Source organism: Brugia malayi, assembly GCF_000002995.4.
Source record: "Brugia malayi strain FR3 genome assembly, contig: Bm_v4_Chr1_scaffold_001, whole genome shotgun sequence".
In the NCBI taxonomy this organism is placed as follows: domain Eukaryota; kingdom Metazoa; phylum Nematoda; class Chromadorea; order Rhabditida; family Onchocercidae; genus Brugia; species Brugia malayi.
Genome location: NW_025062475.1, coordinates 4,801,665 through 4,819,215, shown reverse-complemented (window position 1 = coordinate 4,819,215; position 17,551 = coordinate 4,801,665). Strand labels below are relative to the sequence as shown.

The 17,551-nt window shown below is 27.5% G+C and overlaps 3 protein-coding genes across 3 annotated transcripts; 2 read left to right on the top strand and 1 right to left on the bottom strand.

Moving 5' to 3' along the window:
• Positions 1-630: 630 nt before the first annotated feature.
• Bm1365 (Uncharacterized protein) lies at positions 631-1,493 on the top strand (the record flags this gene model as incomplete). The annotated part of the gene is made up of 2 exons (XM_043076570.1): positions 631-645; positions 1,344-1,493. The coding sequence occupies 2 exons, from the start codon at positions 631-633 to the stop codon at positions 1,491-1,493; spliced, it is 165 nt and encodes a 54-aa protein (XP_042932504.1).
• Positions 1,494-4,770: 3,277 nt separating this feature from the next.
• On the top strand, positions 4,771-11,171 carry Bma-dat-1 (Sodium:neurotransmitter symporter family protein; the record flags this gene model as incomplete). The annotated part of the gene is made up of 14 exons (XM_043076569.1): positions 4,771-4,942; positions 5,190-5,324; positions 5,889-6,048; positions 6,425-6,511; positions 6,841-6,931; positions 7,164-7,322; positions 7,724-7,803; positions 8,317-8,383; positions 8,844-8,960; positions 9,339-9,467; positions 9,909-10,008; positions 10,434-10,534; positions 10,668-10,838; positions 11,085-11,171. The coding sequence occupies 14 exons, from the start codon at positions 4,771-4,773 to the stop codon at positions 11,169-11,171; spliced, it is 1,656 nt and encodes a 551-aa protein (XP_042932503.1).
• A 991-nt stretch (positions 11,172-12,162) lies between these two features.
• On the bottom strand, positions 12,163-17,375 carry Bma-hsp-110 (putative 86.9 kDa protein C30C11.4 in chromosome III, putative; the record flags this gene model as incomplete). Its single annotated transcript, XM_001896060.2, has 17 exons — positions 12,163-12,342; positions 12,525-12,644; positions 12,754-12,831; positions 12,978-13,169; positions 13,382-13,507; positions 13,800-14,030; positions 14,107-14,249; positions 14,376-14,509; positions 14,668-14,788; positions 14,954-15,168; positions 15,263-15,411; positions 15,630-15,725; positions 15,973-16,091; positions 16,228-16,342; positions 16,526-16,654; positions 16,775-16,973; positions 17,269-17,375. 17 exons carry the CDS (start codon positions 17,373-17,375, stop codon positions 12,163-12,165), a joined length of 2,454 nt encoding a protein of 817 aa, XP_001896095.1.
• Positions 17,376-17,551: the final 176 nt, after the last annotated feature.

Here is a 17,551-nt window from a genome sequence, read left to right as displayed (position 1 = left end):
CCTCTAATTAATTAATTAATTAAGCAGTTTTCTTTTTTCCTACTATCAAATTAAATGTTGAAATTTGATAATAATTAATATTGTTAATGAAAAAAAGCATATAAATATGAAAGTTGTTTTATAAATATTTCATAAAACAAATGGCATGATTGTAAAAAACTTTTGAAATGAACTTTTTTTGTTTTAAAATTTAATTCAACCAAATTAAAGTTAAATTTAAATTGTTTCTTTTTTTTTTGGTTTTTTTGTAATACTTTTAGGTTTATTTAATTTCCACATATGTATTTTGTGTTAAAGTTACAAATAGTTTCAAAATGAAATCAAAACCAAAATATGAAGAAATGTTCTAATTGCAGTTTTTTTTTTTGACTGAAATAAAGATAGAAAGTAAATTGCATTATCTAACTAAAATTTGGAGGAAAATAATTATGAAAAAAAAGAACAATTTGAACTGAAAATAGCTAAGCTTTATCATTTATTAAACTTTTTGCAACTTATACGCTGATATGTAATTTTTATTGAAATAAATTTAATTTACATGTTTGGGAAGTGTATTCGGAAGGTTATGAGCCATATCCATCACTATCAAATATACAGACTAGAGCCAAAATTATCATTCAGAATTATCGTATGGATATGCCTCAAGTATTATTCATTAAATTGTTTAACTTAATCAATATATTTCAAATTTGCTTAATTCTTAATTGATTGATAAGCATTTAGACGTATTAATTTGATATAATCATGTTGTTAATTTATAAAGTCATTAAATTGTCCATTAAACTGTTTAACTTAGTTGATTTAATTTTAATTTAATCAATGGAGCAAAAAAATAATAATGATGCATTTCAGCTGTTTACTTGACATTTTACTTGATAAATTTTCACTTTTTTATTGGTAAAACAAAAAAAAAAAAGTGAAATATTGTTTGATACAATTTAATCATTTGTTCATTATTTTGATTTTTGAATTGCTTAATTTTAGATTACAGTTTCATTTAGAACAAATTAGATTTATGATCTTGTAATAATACTTTACAAATAAGTGATGTGACTACATGTATATGAGTAAGTTATGTAATATAAGTAATGTAATGAATATAAGTGATATAGATATATGTAATGTAATTAAGAAAATATTTCAAAAGTAAGTAAATATATAAGTAATGCAAGTAATAATGTAAGTAAATACTTCAAAATTTGACTGACGAATTTGATCAAATAGAATTTGTAGCTGAGTAATTAACCAAAATAAGTGAAATATTTGTCGATTAAATAAAGAAAAGCTATTTTAATTCTTTTTAACTTTTTGATGTTAAAATTGATACAAACTAATATTTGTAGAGTACACCACCAGCAGTAGCAACACTTGTTAGTAAATGTTGGGCTAAAAATCCCATCGATCGGCCATCATTTGCAAAAATTTATGACGAATTGAAAAGCTTATCAGCTGATAACACTGACATTACCTTATCAAGTGGTGAAGGAGACTGAAATAATAGAAATATTTATTTGTCAATATTTCCAAAATAAACAAATTTCTAACTGCAATTGCTATCATTTTCATTTGAAAGAGACAAAAAAACCACACACATACAAAAAGATAAATAAAAAAAGTTTTCGTTATTCTCGTATGGGTTATTTAATTAATTGATTTAAATAAATTAGCATTTAAAAAAACGTGAATTTGAATTACTTATGGAAAAAAAAATTCTTGGATAAATATGACTGTCCAAACAAAAATGTTTATAACAATTTTTATGCAATTTTATAATTGCTGGAAAAATTTTTAGTCTTGCAACAAAATAAGATTTAGAATTTAAATGAAATAATTTTCATATTCGTTATCGTATATATATTTTAAAGTTTAGTTCAGATTTTCGGAGTTTAAAGCATAATCTGCAGCATATGTATCTTATTTTTGTAATTCAAATATTATTCCAAATTTACGAATATATTTAAGTATTTATCTATCTGAATACTTTCCCTATTAATTCTTTGTCAAATTTATGTTTATTTAAATATTCGCTCGTTTAAATTTTAATTTGCTTAAATTCCAAATTTATGGCATGAAATGTCTTAAATATATTCATACTTGTCATACTATTTATTTCGTAAACCATTTAAACACATTACTTCAATTAATTTTATTGAGAAATATTTGAAACTTGTGGAAAAGTTATCATTTTCGGATTATTATAATTTAAAACTTATAGTATTTATATTCTATTTAATGTTTATTTCACTGATTTAATAGCTTTTAATTACTTTATAAATATCTCAGACTGAGAAAATCATATCCAATAATAATTAAATTAAAACTTTTCTCTTGTTTTAGTTGGATAATAAAGTGGCGCAGAAAGCAAATTACGACTAGCCGAGAACACACGTAGCTCGGGAATGGCTAATGAATGAAGGACACAACAGTTATTCGATAACTTTAAACTGAATATTTTATTCATTGGAAATGGACAATGACCAATTGAGTGCAATCAAAGAAAATGGTCTCTGAGTGACCAAACGTAAATTATTCTGAATGGGTCATACTCCGAAGTGCGCATGTTTCTATGCCAAAGGAACGAAACGAATTTATTACTTATCAGCAAAAATGTGCCAATTATCACGGTTCCTAATTTTTCACTGATAACGATGGCAATTTACAAGAAGCGCAATTGTTTCGATCTCAATTTGATATGTGGCGGCTTTGTTCAAAAGAAAAAATTCAGTGATCCGTTATCTATAAATGTTTTAGATGTTTAAACATAAACTGTACTAAGTATAACATAAAGCACAACATAAATTTCAGGAATGAATCAGCTAAGTTTTCTATTTGCAGTTAATATTATCAAATCATTCATAGGTTCTTTTCAACTTGTCTATAAAATCCAAATATGTTTTTATGCAAAATAATTAGTTCCGAAAATATTTTGCAAATATTTTTTTTTTTTATTATAGAATTCATATATATTGTTAAAAGCTATAACTGATTTCAAGGATAGTTAATTCTAGATTTTCTTTTTAAAAAAAGAAAAGAAAAGAAAAAACGGCAAAAAACACTTAAAGTGTGAAAAAATTGCTTTTTTTCTTCTGGAAAATGAAAAAAAAAAAAGAAAAGAGGAAAGATGGAAAAGTGTAAAAATAATTTGCAATAAAATTAAAAAATTATTTTAATTAAAAAAAAAACGATTAAAGAACAGTACATTTTTTTTCTCTTTTTCTCTTTTCTTTTTGTTTTCTTTCATCCAACAAAAAATTTGCAAAAAGAAAAGAAAAAACAAAAAAAAAAATTGAAAATAAAACAAAATGAAAAGAAAAGCGAATTTTTGGATGAATGAATTTGAAAAATATTACAAATGATGACAAAATTGCTATTTTAGAATAATTTGTTAAAAGGAAATGCAAAAAAAAAAAATAATGATAAAAAATAAATAAATAAAACGAAAATTATAGATGAATGGTAATCTATTTCATATTTCTTTAGCATCAATTTAAAAAAAAAAAAAAAAGCGAAGAAATTTCTCTTTTGGTTAAGATTGCTCTAAAAACATTTGTGTGTATACATGCGCATATGTGTATAATAATCTTCCGGTTATTAAACTTTTAAGGTTTTTCATTTTTTTTTTTTTTTTTTTTTTTTGTTTCTTAGAAGTATTATTTATTTTTATGCAAAATTTTCACATATATAAATATTAGTGAGAACTGTTTTATTCGTAAATATTTCTTTTTTAATTTTCTTTACATTATTATTGTTGAATATATTATATATATTTATTTATATGGGCGAAGAATTGGTTCGTAATATTAAAAGTAAGTTTGTTTCAATTTTGAAATTTTTACACAAAGGTTATGAATGAAATATGTAAGAAGAGCAATTTTTTTTTATTTTTCTTTTTTATTGATCAGAAAAATAAATCTTTTTTTTAATTAATTCTATTTTTTTTTATTTTTATTTTTTTTACTAATTCTAGGTTGTTATATAATATAAAATAATACTTTACTCTTATAAATTATTGACTTTCATTTTCAATTTATAATAACTTACAGTTATGGCAACCTATAATTAGTAAAAATTTATTTGATTTTGCTGAAAATGTTTCATACTTGGCCAATTAATTATTTAATTAAATAAAAGTTTTTCTATTAATATTATTAACAATGAAGTAAGTAAATTTTGATATGGATATTTTATGTATCTTATAAAATTATATTATTTTCTCCACTTCATTAAATAATATTTTCTATATACTTTCAGGTTTATCATTCCAATTTAAAGATTTCTTTTCCGGTTTTTTTTTTACATCTAAAAAGCAGAGCAAATACCCAATGCAAATGAAAAACCTAGAATTAAGCTAACATAATTTCTTATTTCAAAATGTATTCTTTTTCCGATTGATATTAGTGATTATGATAGCTTTGTAAATAATATTACCATTTCTCAAGAACGATGGAAACAAAATGCGGTGTTTAATCGAACTTTGACTCTCTTGTTTGAAAAAATTTTTGCAGTTTAACTAATCAAACTACTATTATTTAATATATCCATGCAAAAAGAAAATGTAACAAAGGAAAAATAAATAAAATTATAAAATCAGTCCAGTGTGTCTGTTTTTCTGGAAATTAATGTTTTATTTAAAGATCAAAATTTTCGATTATTGATTTGCAAGAATCTAAATAATTTTTAGAAAACAAACAACGTTTAATATTCAATGATAAAAATGATGATGATAAGGATGATAGTGATAACAACGGCAATGATACAAAATTGGAAGAAATGATAGCAATAAAAAACGATAAGCAATTAATACGAAATGATTGGAATACAAATGATGAGAGTAGAGAAATTTGGACTCGAAAAGCTGATTTTTTGCTATCTGTAATTGGCTTTGCCGTTGATTTAGCCAATGTTTGGCGTTTTCCATATTTGTGCTTCAAAAATGGCGGAGGTTTGTTTGCTTATTTCAACAAAAACAAAATTGTTAATTAATTATGCAAATTAATTAATTATCATCATAAGCGATCATTTATTTTTAAGTTAACACAAATTTAAGCATTTATTTTTAAATTATTTAGAAAATGAATTGTTGAGAAAAAAAAAAAAAGGAAAAAGAATATTTGTAATAAATTTGATGAAATGCATCTTTTTTAAATAATCATTAATTACAAAAGTTAGCTAAATTTGGTTTATTTTAGGAGCTTTTTTAATACCATATACATTAATGGTATTTTTTGCTGGTGTACCATTGTTTTATATGGAATTATCGCTTGGCCAATATTACAGAAAAGGAGCAGTTACGACTTGGGGTTGGATCTGTCCACTTTTTAAAGGTTCAAATATTTTAAGTTTTTTTTTTAAAAACTTTTTCTTTTTTTTCTCCTTCAAAGCTCCAATGTTTGAGGATGATAGAACAATTAAAGAATGGCAATTTAATTGTTGAACTGAAATTTTGAAAAAAATTTTTGGCACTTTTTCAATTTAATAGCTATTGTTAATTAATTAAAATATTTAGTGAAGAAAGTTGATGAATGGCTAAATGAGGAAAGCGGTAGAAAGATGTAAGGGACAATGGTAAATGATAAAATATATTCAGTGATATAAGAGAATCATAAATTATTGAATAAAGTATAGTGATAAAGAGAAAAAAATAAAAAATAAAATAATCATAAACGATAAGACGAGAATCATCCAATTTTCAATGATAAGAGAAGATAACGAATTGAACTGAAAAAAGCCTGTGATAAATGATGGAATCAGTGATAATGGATAAAAAAATATGATATGCTGATTAGGATGAAATATTTTGTGTGGTAAGACAGAATTTACAAATGAAATAATTAATGATAAGCGAAATGATTATGATAAAAGATGAAATTGATTTTTATAAATTTCAGGAATAGGATATTGTGTAATAATGATAGCATTTTATACGGATTTCTTCTATAATGTAATTATTGCCTGGTCTCTGCATTTTTTCCTGAAATCATTTACCACTCATTTGCCATGGGCATCATGTGAACATGAATATAATAGTGCTATATGTTATGAACCAAGGTTATCATTCATTAGCTTATCACAATCAATTGCAAACATCACAAAAATTATCGCAATAATAATTTAAAAAAAAATTTTTTTGTTATAAATTATTATAAACATTCTCGAAAATTGAAAATTTTACTTTATTCATAACCATAGAAGAAATTACCTTTTTTCCTTGTTTTTATTAATTAAAATCGAAATTTTTATTAATCAGAACCTAAACCTTCACTACATAACCAGTCGACAATTTAAATTATAATTGCTATTATTAGGCAACTCATTAATAGTTTTATTGTTCATTAAGTACGTAATTCATTAGCAATTTCAATGTTTTATTGCTTAGCTCACCAGCAACTCTAACATTTTATTGCGGGCTTCTTTGATCTTTCAGCTGGAATAATGACAAGGACAGCAAATGTGCCCAGCCATTAAATATATCTGATATGGGTGTTATATCTGCTGCTGAGGAATATTTCTAGTAAATTGTTTCCGGATTTATGAACAATAATTTTCTTCAAATGCAAAAAATAAAAAAACCCAAATTATCATTATTATTATTATGATTATCATTTACACCACTTTTATACCTTCACTATTACTACCTTTATAACATCTCTTAATATTATCATTATAATTATTATTTTTATTACTAGCATACTTCATTGGCTACTGGCATGATTACTATTCATTTCAGTATTATTAATCATTTCTTTCTTATCATTATTTCACTGATATATATTATTATCATTCAGTATTAGTGAACAGAGAAAACGAAATCTAAGGAATCATACCTGACATTATTTACAGTAAGGAATTTCTTGGGTTGCATATGCCCGGTGCGCCAAATTCATCTGTAGCGCATTCATTGAACAATCTTGGTTCACTTAATTGGGAAATGGTATTTTGCCTTCTAATTGTTTATATCATTTGCTATTTTTCTCTTTGGAAAGGTATCAGAACAAGTGGAAAGGTTTGTTTTAAATTTCAATAAACTTTCTAGAAAAAATTGAGAATTTATATACTATATATAATGTGAAATGAATATATTTGTTTATTTACTATTTATGTTTGTTTTCTTATTTATTTATTTATTGTGCTAATAACAGTAATAGCAATATTGATTGCAACAGATAGTATGGTTTACGGCAATATTTCCATACGCTGTCCTACTAATACTGTTCATTCGCGGTATCACTCTACCGGGAGCTGAAAAAGGCATCAAATATTACATTGAGCCAAATCTTGAAATGCTAACTGTGCCAAGTGTTTGGCAAGATGCTGCAACTCAGGTATTCATTCACCTACCAATCATTGCAAATTAGTCTTAAGTAAAACAGTAATTAAGTATCACAAACTAATTTCATCATCAAATTAATTCAAACTTTTGAATTTGAATCGCCAAAATTTAAATCACATTTAATAGACTGTAAATTTTATTTGAAATTGAATTCGACGACAAAATATTCATTTGCAGCAAACAATAGAGCTCTTTGTGAAGCACATTTAATCATCATTATAGTTTATTATATTTTCATTTTTGAATTAATCCTAAATATGCATAAATAAATGTATCATTACTATAATTATTACTGCAGCCAAATATATAAATATTATTATAATAGTAAAATTATCGTAATTAATTTTAAATGAAATTAAAAGAAAAACTCTTTGAAATAATGAATAAATTCAGGTTTTCTTTTCATTGGGACCAGGATTTGGTGTTTTAATGGCTTATTCATCATATAATGAATTTCACAACAATGTTTATCGGTAAGTTTCAATCTATGAGAAATAATTTTACTTCTGCAACTAATTATACGATTGTAATAATTAATTACAAAACTATAGGATGTTTATCATTTATCAAAATTACTATACAATTTTTTAAAAAAAAGAAATCTGCTTAGATAATTTGTAATAAATGTTTGACTCAAACTACAGCTATGTATAATCTTACAGCAATTCATGCGATATTCAAATATTTCAATTGAATTAATTAATTAAACTGTAGTTAACTCGTACTCACTAATTATGTTACCTTTGTCTTCAACTCACTTTTTTTTTCATTAAGTTGTTGCTAGAAAACAAAATCAAATCCTTTTCAGTTAATTAACTAATTATTTCGCTCTCGCATTTTTATATAATTTCCATTGAATGCTAAAATGAAGCTTTAAATTATTTATTCACAACTTTTTTTTGCTGCAAAACATTGAAATTAAAACAGTGGAATATATCGCAATTGATATTAAATTAATATAATTCAATTAAAAAAAAAAATTACAGTGATGCATTAATAACAAGTGCAATTAATTGCGCAACAAGTTTTCTCTCTGGTTTTGTCATCTTTTCGGTAAATTTTTTCATTTTTATTTTTTCCACATTTCTTATCGCTTTAAGCAAATCAATTTTAAAGTGTTTCAATTATTTTCAAATTATTTCAAGCAGTTCAATAAACTTTAATAACATACTTTTTAAATTTTCATGTACTTGGCTATATGTCCTGTAAAAGTGGTAAACCAATACAAGATGTTGCCCAAGTAAGCTAATTTTTATACTACAAATTACTTTTCCATATTATCCAGTTAATCATATACCATTGATTAATTTTCGCTTATCTTTTTTGAGTTATCATACTTATTTCTAAGTTATTTCATGAATATTTTTATTTGGCTTTGTTATTAATTTGTAATAATAATATTTATTTAATTCTACCCATTTAATTATTTTGCAATTAATTTTACTGATTTATTTCATTTGGAGATAACTGATTTTACTTCTTCTTCCTTCATGATAAGATAAATGATTTACAGGAAGGCCCAGGACTTGTTTTTGTTGTCTATCCGGAAGCATTAGCAGCAATGCCGGGTTCATCAATATTTTCCGTCATTTTTTTTCTTATGCTACTTACACTTGGATTAGATAGTTCAGTAAGTTTCATTATTTTATTTATTTATTTTTTTCATTTAATTTCTATTATTATTTTTTCTTACTCCACATAATTTTGCACAAATTTTTGAAAGAATGCAAAACAGATTGATTAAATTTTATCACATGTTTAGTGTTTATTCACATTTGTAATTTCACTGCACTTTCACTTTTGCATTTTTTAAAATGCTTTCTAGTAATGATAATTAACTTTGATAATCTTATGAAGTAAACAATTTAATACTTTTATTGATAAAAGTGTATGTTCAAAAAATAAAAATTGATATTGGAAAAAAAAAGAAAAAAAAAAGATTTACTTGATGAAATTTAGTGACTCAAAAAAAAAATAAATCAATAAATTTATTAATTGGAAAATTTAGTTTGGTGGTTCGGAAGCAATAATTACTGCATTAAGTGATGAATTTCCGTTGCTAAAACGTCATCGCGAATATTTTGTTGGCATACTATTTACATTTTATATGTTTATTGGAATTGCTATATGTACTAAGGTTGTTCCTTTTAATATTTAATATATTATAAGTAATAATTGAAAATTTTAGTCTCTTTCTTCTTTGATGAAAAAAGCTAAATTCAGAAATGAAATTATTATTTGAACTAAAAAATGAGAAAAAAAATGGAATTATTATTCTTTTTTTTTTTTTTTGTATTACTGTTTCATTTTTATTACCTACAATTTATATTACTGTTAAGAATTTAGTTTCAGACTAATTATTCTTGCCATGTATCAATAATTGTTGATGATTAATCTATCTAGTTATCATAATTAATCTTATCATATATCATATATTAGCATATATTAGTACATATGTTTATGTTTTATGAAATAAATCTTGACAAAATACAATTATTTTTTAAAAATTTTTTTTTTTGAATAATATTTTTTTAGCAAATAACAAATTTAATTGAAATTAATTGATAATTTTATTTAGGGTGGTATCCTGATTATGGAATGGTTAATTGTGTACGGTACTTCATGGGGCTTATTAATTGCAGTTTTTTGTGAAACAATTGTCATCTCATTCATTTATGGTCATTGCATTTAATATTTCAAACTCCTATCAGCATAAATAACTTGCTAATAATTATTTTGATTTGACCATGGATGGTCATTTTTTGTTAATTTTTAATCATTGATTTTAAATCAAAGGGGAAAAATACTTTAGTTCGAAAAAGGAATTAATCAATATTATAGTATTTTTTAGGCTAAAGAAAAAATTGTAATTACTTTATTTTTTTATTACAATTTATCATGGTTATAATTCTTATTTAACTTAATGAACATATTAAAAAAGTTTGTATGGTCCCGAATGGTGATATAGTATAATCATATCCAGTATCATGGTGATAAGACAAAAGTCTCATTCTGGTCATTCTAATGATATGATAAAATTCATCGTGATTATCTTCATGACAAGGCAAGAAAAAAAAGAAACATTTTTGTCTACTATTTTCAGGAATAAATAATTTTGTGCAAAATTTAAAAGAAATGCTGGGCGTTGAGCCTGGATATTATTGGCGTTTATGTTGGACTATTGGTGCGCCACTTTTTTTACTGGTAAAAAATTTCATAATTTGCATTGTGAATAATGTAAATAAATCTTAATATATGTTAAATTGTTTTCCTCTGTAAAATTATTTAAAAATTAACAATTTTTAATTATTAATTTATACTACCATCTTGATTTTAGTGTACAATAATCAGTTGTTTCGCTAATTACGAACCATTAAAGTATCAAGATTTTGTTTATCCTCAAATAGCTAATATTCTTGGCATACTATTCTCTCTCTCAACTATATCAGTAATTTTTATCGTTGGCTTCTATAAACTTTACATCGAGAAAGGTGACACACTCACTATGGTATGTCCTTACTAAATCCATTTAAATTCAATTATTCATTTAATTAAATAACGAAGCAACTATTGAAATCTTTGAAATAGCATATTATGATGTAACTTTTAGTTTCTGTAGTTTCAAAATACAACAAACAATTTGGTTGCAAAAATTACTTAGAGTTTCCTTTAAACTTAGAACAATTGAGTGATATACGTTTGTTCCATCTGTTGCAATTAAAACTGAAAGTTCAATGCACATATTTTGTTTTAGAAATTGAAAGCAGTTTTAACGCCTCAACGACGGGACCTTACTAATGAAATTATCGTATCTACATTAAATGATGAAATAAATTTGTAACATTATAATCCCTTTTGATCCTAACGAAATATGCTTTTACAAATAGCAGTAACAATACATGTACTTTAATCAAATTAAATGGAAAAAGAAAAATCAAAACGAAAACGAAACACAAACTTCTTGGAATGTAGAATTTTTAGATTTCTCAAATCCTAAATCACATTACGAACTTCATCCTTTCTTTATACCTTACTTTTATAACAATTCATCCATTCTCTTAAAATTTCTTTAAGCATTAAACTTAAATGTAAAAATGCATATATATATCGATCGTTTCTCCGATAAATATTTAAAGTGTACATGTGATAGCTCTTAGCTGCAGAACTTCATCGAGGAATTGATGAAAGTAATTTAAATGAACATATTACCAAATTAAATAGAACAAAATTGTCTGAACTATCTGAAGGTGAGGGAAGTGAAAGAATCCCGAGAAGCTGCAATCCAGACTGCCGACTAAAGGAACTTAATATTACACTGTCAAGTACATGCTAAGCTGTTGCGACATATTTGTACTGCACTGCGACATCATGTAAATCACCTTTATTTCAAGGGAATAGCTCTTAAAGATTACAAAAAGATTAAAAAATGAAAGCAGAAATTCTGACCAATTAAAATTTTGTGATAAATTTTCAGGAATATCTCGGAAAAAAGCACTAGAAAAAGCTAGTTAAAATAATGAAAACATATACGAGTAGAGCAAAAAAGAAACACAAAGAAATTATTGTTATGACTTTGCAACAGTCAATGCAAACAGAAAGTGAAAAATTGGAGATGAATTTAAAAAACAGGAAAGTGAGACGGGAAGAACTACTCTCAAACCTGTCAAATTACTGAGTTGAAGTTAAAATTTGAGACTAAGCTATTTCCATTCTGATTCGATTTGCATATTTATAATAACACTGAAATATTAAAAGTAGCAAAACGATTCACGAAACTGTCCAGCCCATAAAACAAATAACAAAACAATTTCAAACAAATGAAACGAAAACCATCAATCGACCTCCATTCCAAGCTCATTTACATTGTTAGCATCAGTTTTCGGTGCATGATCGGAAGCAGGATTTTCGCCCTTTTGACCATCACTTCCTTTTTCTGGTTCCTTCGCAGGTTCCGCTTTTGGTGGTGATGGTTTTGGTTTGTTCAGTATTGGTAAAATAATACTTTCAAATTTCTGAAAACATACTAGTAAAAACACCAGACAGAACAGTCTCACAGCCGAAATTTTTAACTTTTTCTTGCCGATCGATCTATTATTCAAATATTTCCAGGATTTCCACATGCATCACAGATACAGGAATGAAGATTGCCAAACTCAAAAGCCAAAAAACCCAAACTCGAGCTCATTCATTTTACCTGCTGCTCATCCTGTATTTGGTAAACGAAAATGATTGGAGGTTCAGTTTTCTTGCGCATTTCCTGGCGATTTCTTTGATCATCCAACCACTTCTTTTTCTCTTCCACCGCAGATATTACCTAAAAAAATAAGTTATTTACAGAACTTTAGGAGGCTGATTTTTTTTTACAGAATCATAATAGATAGAACCCCAGGATATGAAAATTAATAAAAACAAAGACAATGTACCTTCTCCATATCACTTGATCCAAGATGCGCATATTTCTCACTTCCTTTTGTATATTCATCGTAAGCTTTACGCGCTCTCTAAAACTTTTGACTTTCAAAATCATGTAAATAAGTGAATTAACGAAATTCAGCTATCGGATAGTCACATCAGTTCCAAAATAGTTGCAATTCAAAATTTATTCTCTCAAAAAACTAGACGCAGCGCATAAAATCGAAGAAGTTACGATAATAGCTCGATCGAACTCATCGAAAGCATTCTTTCGATTTTCATATTCACGATGCCGTTCCTGAACAGGATCACCCATTTTCTTCAGCTCACACATCCTAGCGTCGTATATCTTCTTTTCAACATCTTCACCTTCATCATAGAGCCAGTCCTCTGTTTTGGTTAATAATGCTCGCAAGTTTTCGGCATCCTAAAATAAATCCAGAAATATCACTGTAGTAATTTAAGCTCGAACCATTCGTATCACAATCTTCTCTGTTTAGTTAACAAAATATGTACCTCACACATATTCAAATGAATATGTGACCTAGAAGTTCACGATATTTTCATTTCATATTAGTAATGATGAAGATTGGTAGATCCCATTAATTTGCAAGATTTAAAGATTTAACAAAAATCTACCTCATCAGAGATAAATTCTGCGAATACATCTGATAATTTGTCTCGCATATAATACACGTATTCTTCAACAGCATTTTTCGCATCTGCTTTTTCTTTTTCCACACGATCTTTTCCTTGCATTTCTTTCTTAAAAAAATAGAAAATATTTTGAATTAAATTTTATGCTATATATTTGTCGACAGAGGTTCGTAAAATTTTCATCGTTCCTTTTTAAAACATTTTTACTATACTATATGATTTTTTAGTGTGACAAGAAAATATAAGCACCGGTATGATAAAACTATCCATTTCCTTTCTCTATATTGTGTTAGAGTCGACTAAGTCAAAATTCTACCATTTGTATCATATAGCTACATTTTATTGTGTATCCTCCTTCTCTGACAAATAAAATTCAATTCGTACACACTAAGAAACTAACCTCGAATTGTATTACTTGCGGTTCGTTAGCTACAATACAGGGGACGTGTTCTTCAACCGGTAAATCCACTGTAACTGTTTTAATTTTCGGTGCACTGCTATTTGGTAATTTCTCTTCTTCTTCAGCAGGAAGGACAACATCATTAGATGATGCATTTGTATTTTCTTCTTTTTCCTGATTGCCTTTAGCGTCATCAGTTTCCATTGCTTCAGGTGCTTTTTGAATCTGAGTCTAAATAACAAAAGATTTTCTAGGGATCAACTATGATATTGAAACAACGCATAAACAATATTTCTAGAAAACTTACATCAGATGGACTTGTTTCGACGGTTTCGAAAGTATTCGCAGAGCAAACCGAAAATATACCATTAGGATTGATTCGAACTTTCACTTTCACTTTTTTTGCTTCATTATTTGGTCCAGGTGCAACATTTTTGATAACCCATGAGCCTTACAAAACATGCATACGATTTCAAATTATCCAAAACGATCATTCTTACTCCATGAAAAATCAAATTTTAATAAGTTTTAAAATCAGTAAACCAGAAATTAATGTTCTTATAATTTTACAGATACCTATATGTCGTGCTGGATGTGGAACTTGATTGGGATATGAATAACTGGCATCAACTTGAAATGGTTCCTGTCGATAGAGTGTAAGCATTTTGGAATAAGGAAATTCATCATGCTCAATAAATACATCATTCTCGCTGAAAATAATTACAACATTGCAGAATCTGAGTAACTTGGCCAAAGTTGTCAATAAATTTCTCATACATATTAAACCAATTTCAAGATACACTGCAAATGATTCAGCTCAAGAAAGAACGTAAAGAAGAAATTATCAGCTTATACATTTTATACATACCCTCCTTCACTTTGTCCAATTCGTGCCCACGAAAGTTTGATTCTGTATGGTTGACTGTCTTTCACCGAAAAGTCTCGAACTTTAAATGCTGGTGAAAGAATAGCACATTTCATCGCAGCACCTGTAATTAATGTACTTTGAAGCAACGTTTATAAAATAAAAACTTCTTGAAAAAGATAACTGGTGTAATTTTTAAATCAACACCAGAAAATCCCTTAATCATTCTCGGGTAAACGTTTTACGGAGTCAGTTCACAATGATTCGGAAATGTTTCGTAAAAAAGCACCTCGAGCTACAGCTTCATCCTGATTCATCGTAGTTTTCGGTTCCTTCCCAAACACTTCAGAAGTAATCTTTTTGATTGCCGGAATACGAGATGTACCGCCGACTAATTCGACTGACTCCACTTCTTCTGCTTTCTTTCCACATTCACTTAGTAAATTTGCCAGCAAAACGCGCACACGATCTAGAAGTGGTTGTGCGAGCTCTTCAAACTGCGAACTGAAACAAAGTATTTCATAAAAAAGAAAACCTTTACAGAACTAGAACAAAACCTGAAAATGCAAACTTCCTGATAAGGAATTAAATTATTTACCGCTGCATCTTTCCAGTGACATCCATATCATTCATGAAACATTCAATATTCAGTGGTATAGATGTACTATTCGTTGACATTTGCTTTTTAATTTTTTCGCATTCGTCCAGAAGTCGGAACCATGCCCGTTTATTACTAGTAACATCGATCTTAAAAACTTTATAACAATAAATAGTTTGAAGATGTAATCTTATACAGATCAGAATAGCAGAAGACGGCAGTAATTGATGCAAACAATGAATATATATGTATAATTATATTTCAATTATACATAATTATATTTCAAACTTAACCTGATAAGTATAATTTCACTCTCAATTTTGTATAGTTCAAAACATAAAGCAAATGAAGATCCTGATAAATTAACCTTATAAGTATCATAGAATAATTTGCTGAAGTATTCCCGTATTACATCATCAAAAGCGAGGCCACCAACTTCGAGATCATATGTTGCGCCAAGTACCTAGGAAGAATATTACATTAACTATTAATTTATATGTTTCAATATACATTACTCCGATCTATACGCTTGAATGCTTTCGAGATGAAAGAATATGATATGAGAGAATGTGCTGACGTTGATGAATAAAAGTAGTACTTAGAATAATTTTAGGCTAAACAATTATCAATTCATTTAGTAACAAGTAGTGAAGAAGGTTATGTACTAACCATCATGGTTAGAATTCTCAAAAAAAAAAAAAAAAAATTACAGTGAGTTTGCCTTTATTATATGCAACAAGGACAGCTTGTGCAGCGGAATGTCCAACGTCGATGAATGCAACAATTCTAGGCGCTTCGTTCTCAGCTGGCAAATCTTGTTTGTAAATACCTGAAACGTGTGATCAGAAAGACTGCTCGAGATTTTCGAATCCTATTGAATAGCTATTTAATCCACGGTATTAGACAGTATAGTTCTATGCTGACTGCAGAGCTTATTTGTTAAATACTGGAAAGTTCGATGATACCATATGCAAGAGCAACAGCTGTGGTTTCGTTGAGAATTTGTAAGCAATTTAAGCCTGCAATTCGGACGGCTGTCAGCAAAGCACGTCGTTGAGCATCAGCAAAGTAAAATGGAACCTGAATTTGATGACAATATACTTTTCGAATCTCTATAAAGAAAGAATTAGGAAAGCTTAAATCAGATGGGCATTTGTGACACAGAAATGGCATGATGAAGACGAAAATGATTACTACGAAATACCGCTTGTTGATTTGAAATTCTAAAAGCACGAAACGGAGAAACGAATTTTAAAAAGATACCGACACCACACAATCGGTGACATTCCTCATTCCGTGCGAACTATTTTCCGTAATATCCTTTAATTTAACCAAAAATGTTGCCACCACCTGTTCTGGGGTAAAAACTCGTTCTTCATTAAAATATTGGACCTGAAGATAAAATACGCATTTCCTTTTTATACTGTTTCACTATGAAGGAAAAAATCCGCAGTAAATAATTAAAAGAACTCGGAAGCTCAAACGTTCACAGCATTGTGCGAAGAAATATACCTTCAATCCAATGTCATCATTTGGTAACTGAATCATTTCACATGGTATGAATTTCCGGTATTTTTGGGTGACTTGGTCGCTAAATTTTCGTCCCAGCAGATGTTTAAAATTGATAATGGTGTTTTTAATGTTGGTATTCAACTGCTGCCGTGCAGCAACACCCATCGAACGACCTCGGGTTGTAAATGCTACACAGGATCTAAAAACAAATCATATATTAACTGCTATCCCTAATATTTAAGAACAAATAATACTTGCTAATGTCAGTAGCAAATATACCATGCACTACTCTATGAACCAATGATTTTTCAACAAATCACAACAATAATGAAAAATATTTTATATTATATCATATTCAGGAGTAAAAATATGTTGTAAATTCATGGACTAACTTTTCAATGATTCAATAAGTTCCTTTCTATAACAGTACTCATCTCAAAGCTACAGTTTTTGAAATGGTTCCTCTAACAAAAAATAACAATAATAATAATTACGGAGTAGCTCGTAAAGAGTAATCATTTGCGATCGTTTCGATACCACCTTGACGTGCCACAGCGATGAAACTGTTTACATTACCGAAATCAAAGCCTACTACAGACATTTCTTTCTGCCACTCGTAAACTGAAAAGAGATCAATAAATTGGAGTTCAGTGGAATGACGAATTAGACATACGTTGGTCAGTTGACAAAAATGATAGCAAAAGCGAAAGAGTCCTTGGAAGATAAATGATTAAAAAAAAGATCAAAACAGAGTCGAAACTTAGCGTCAAAACTTAG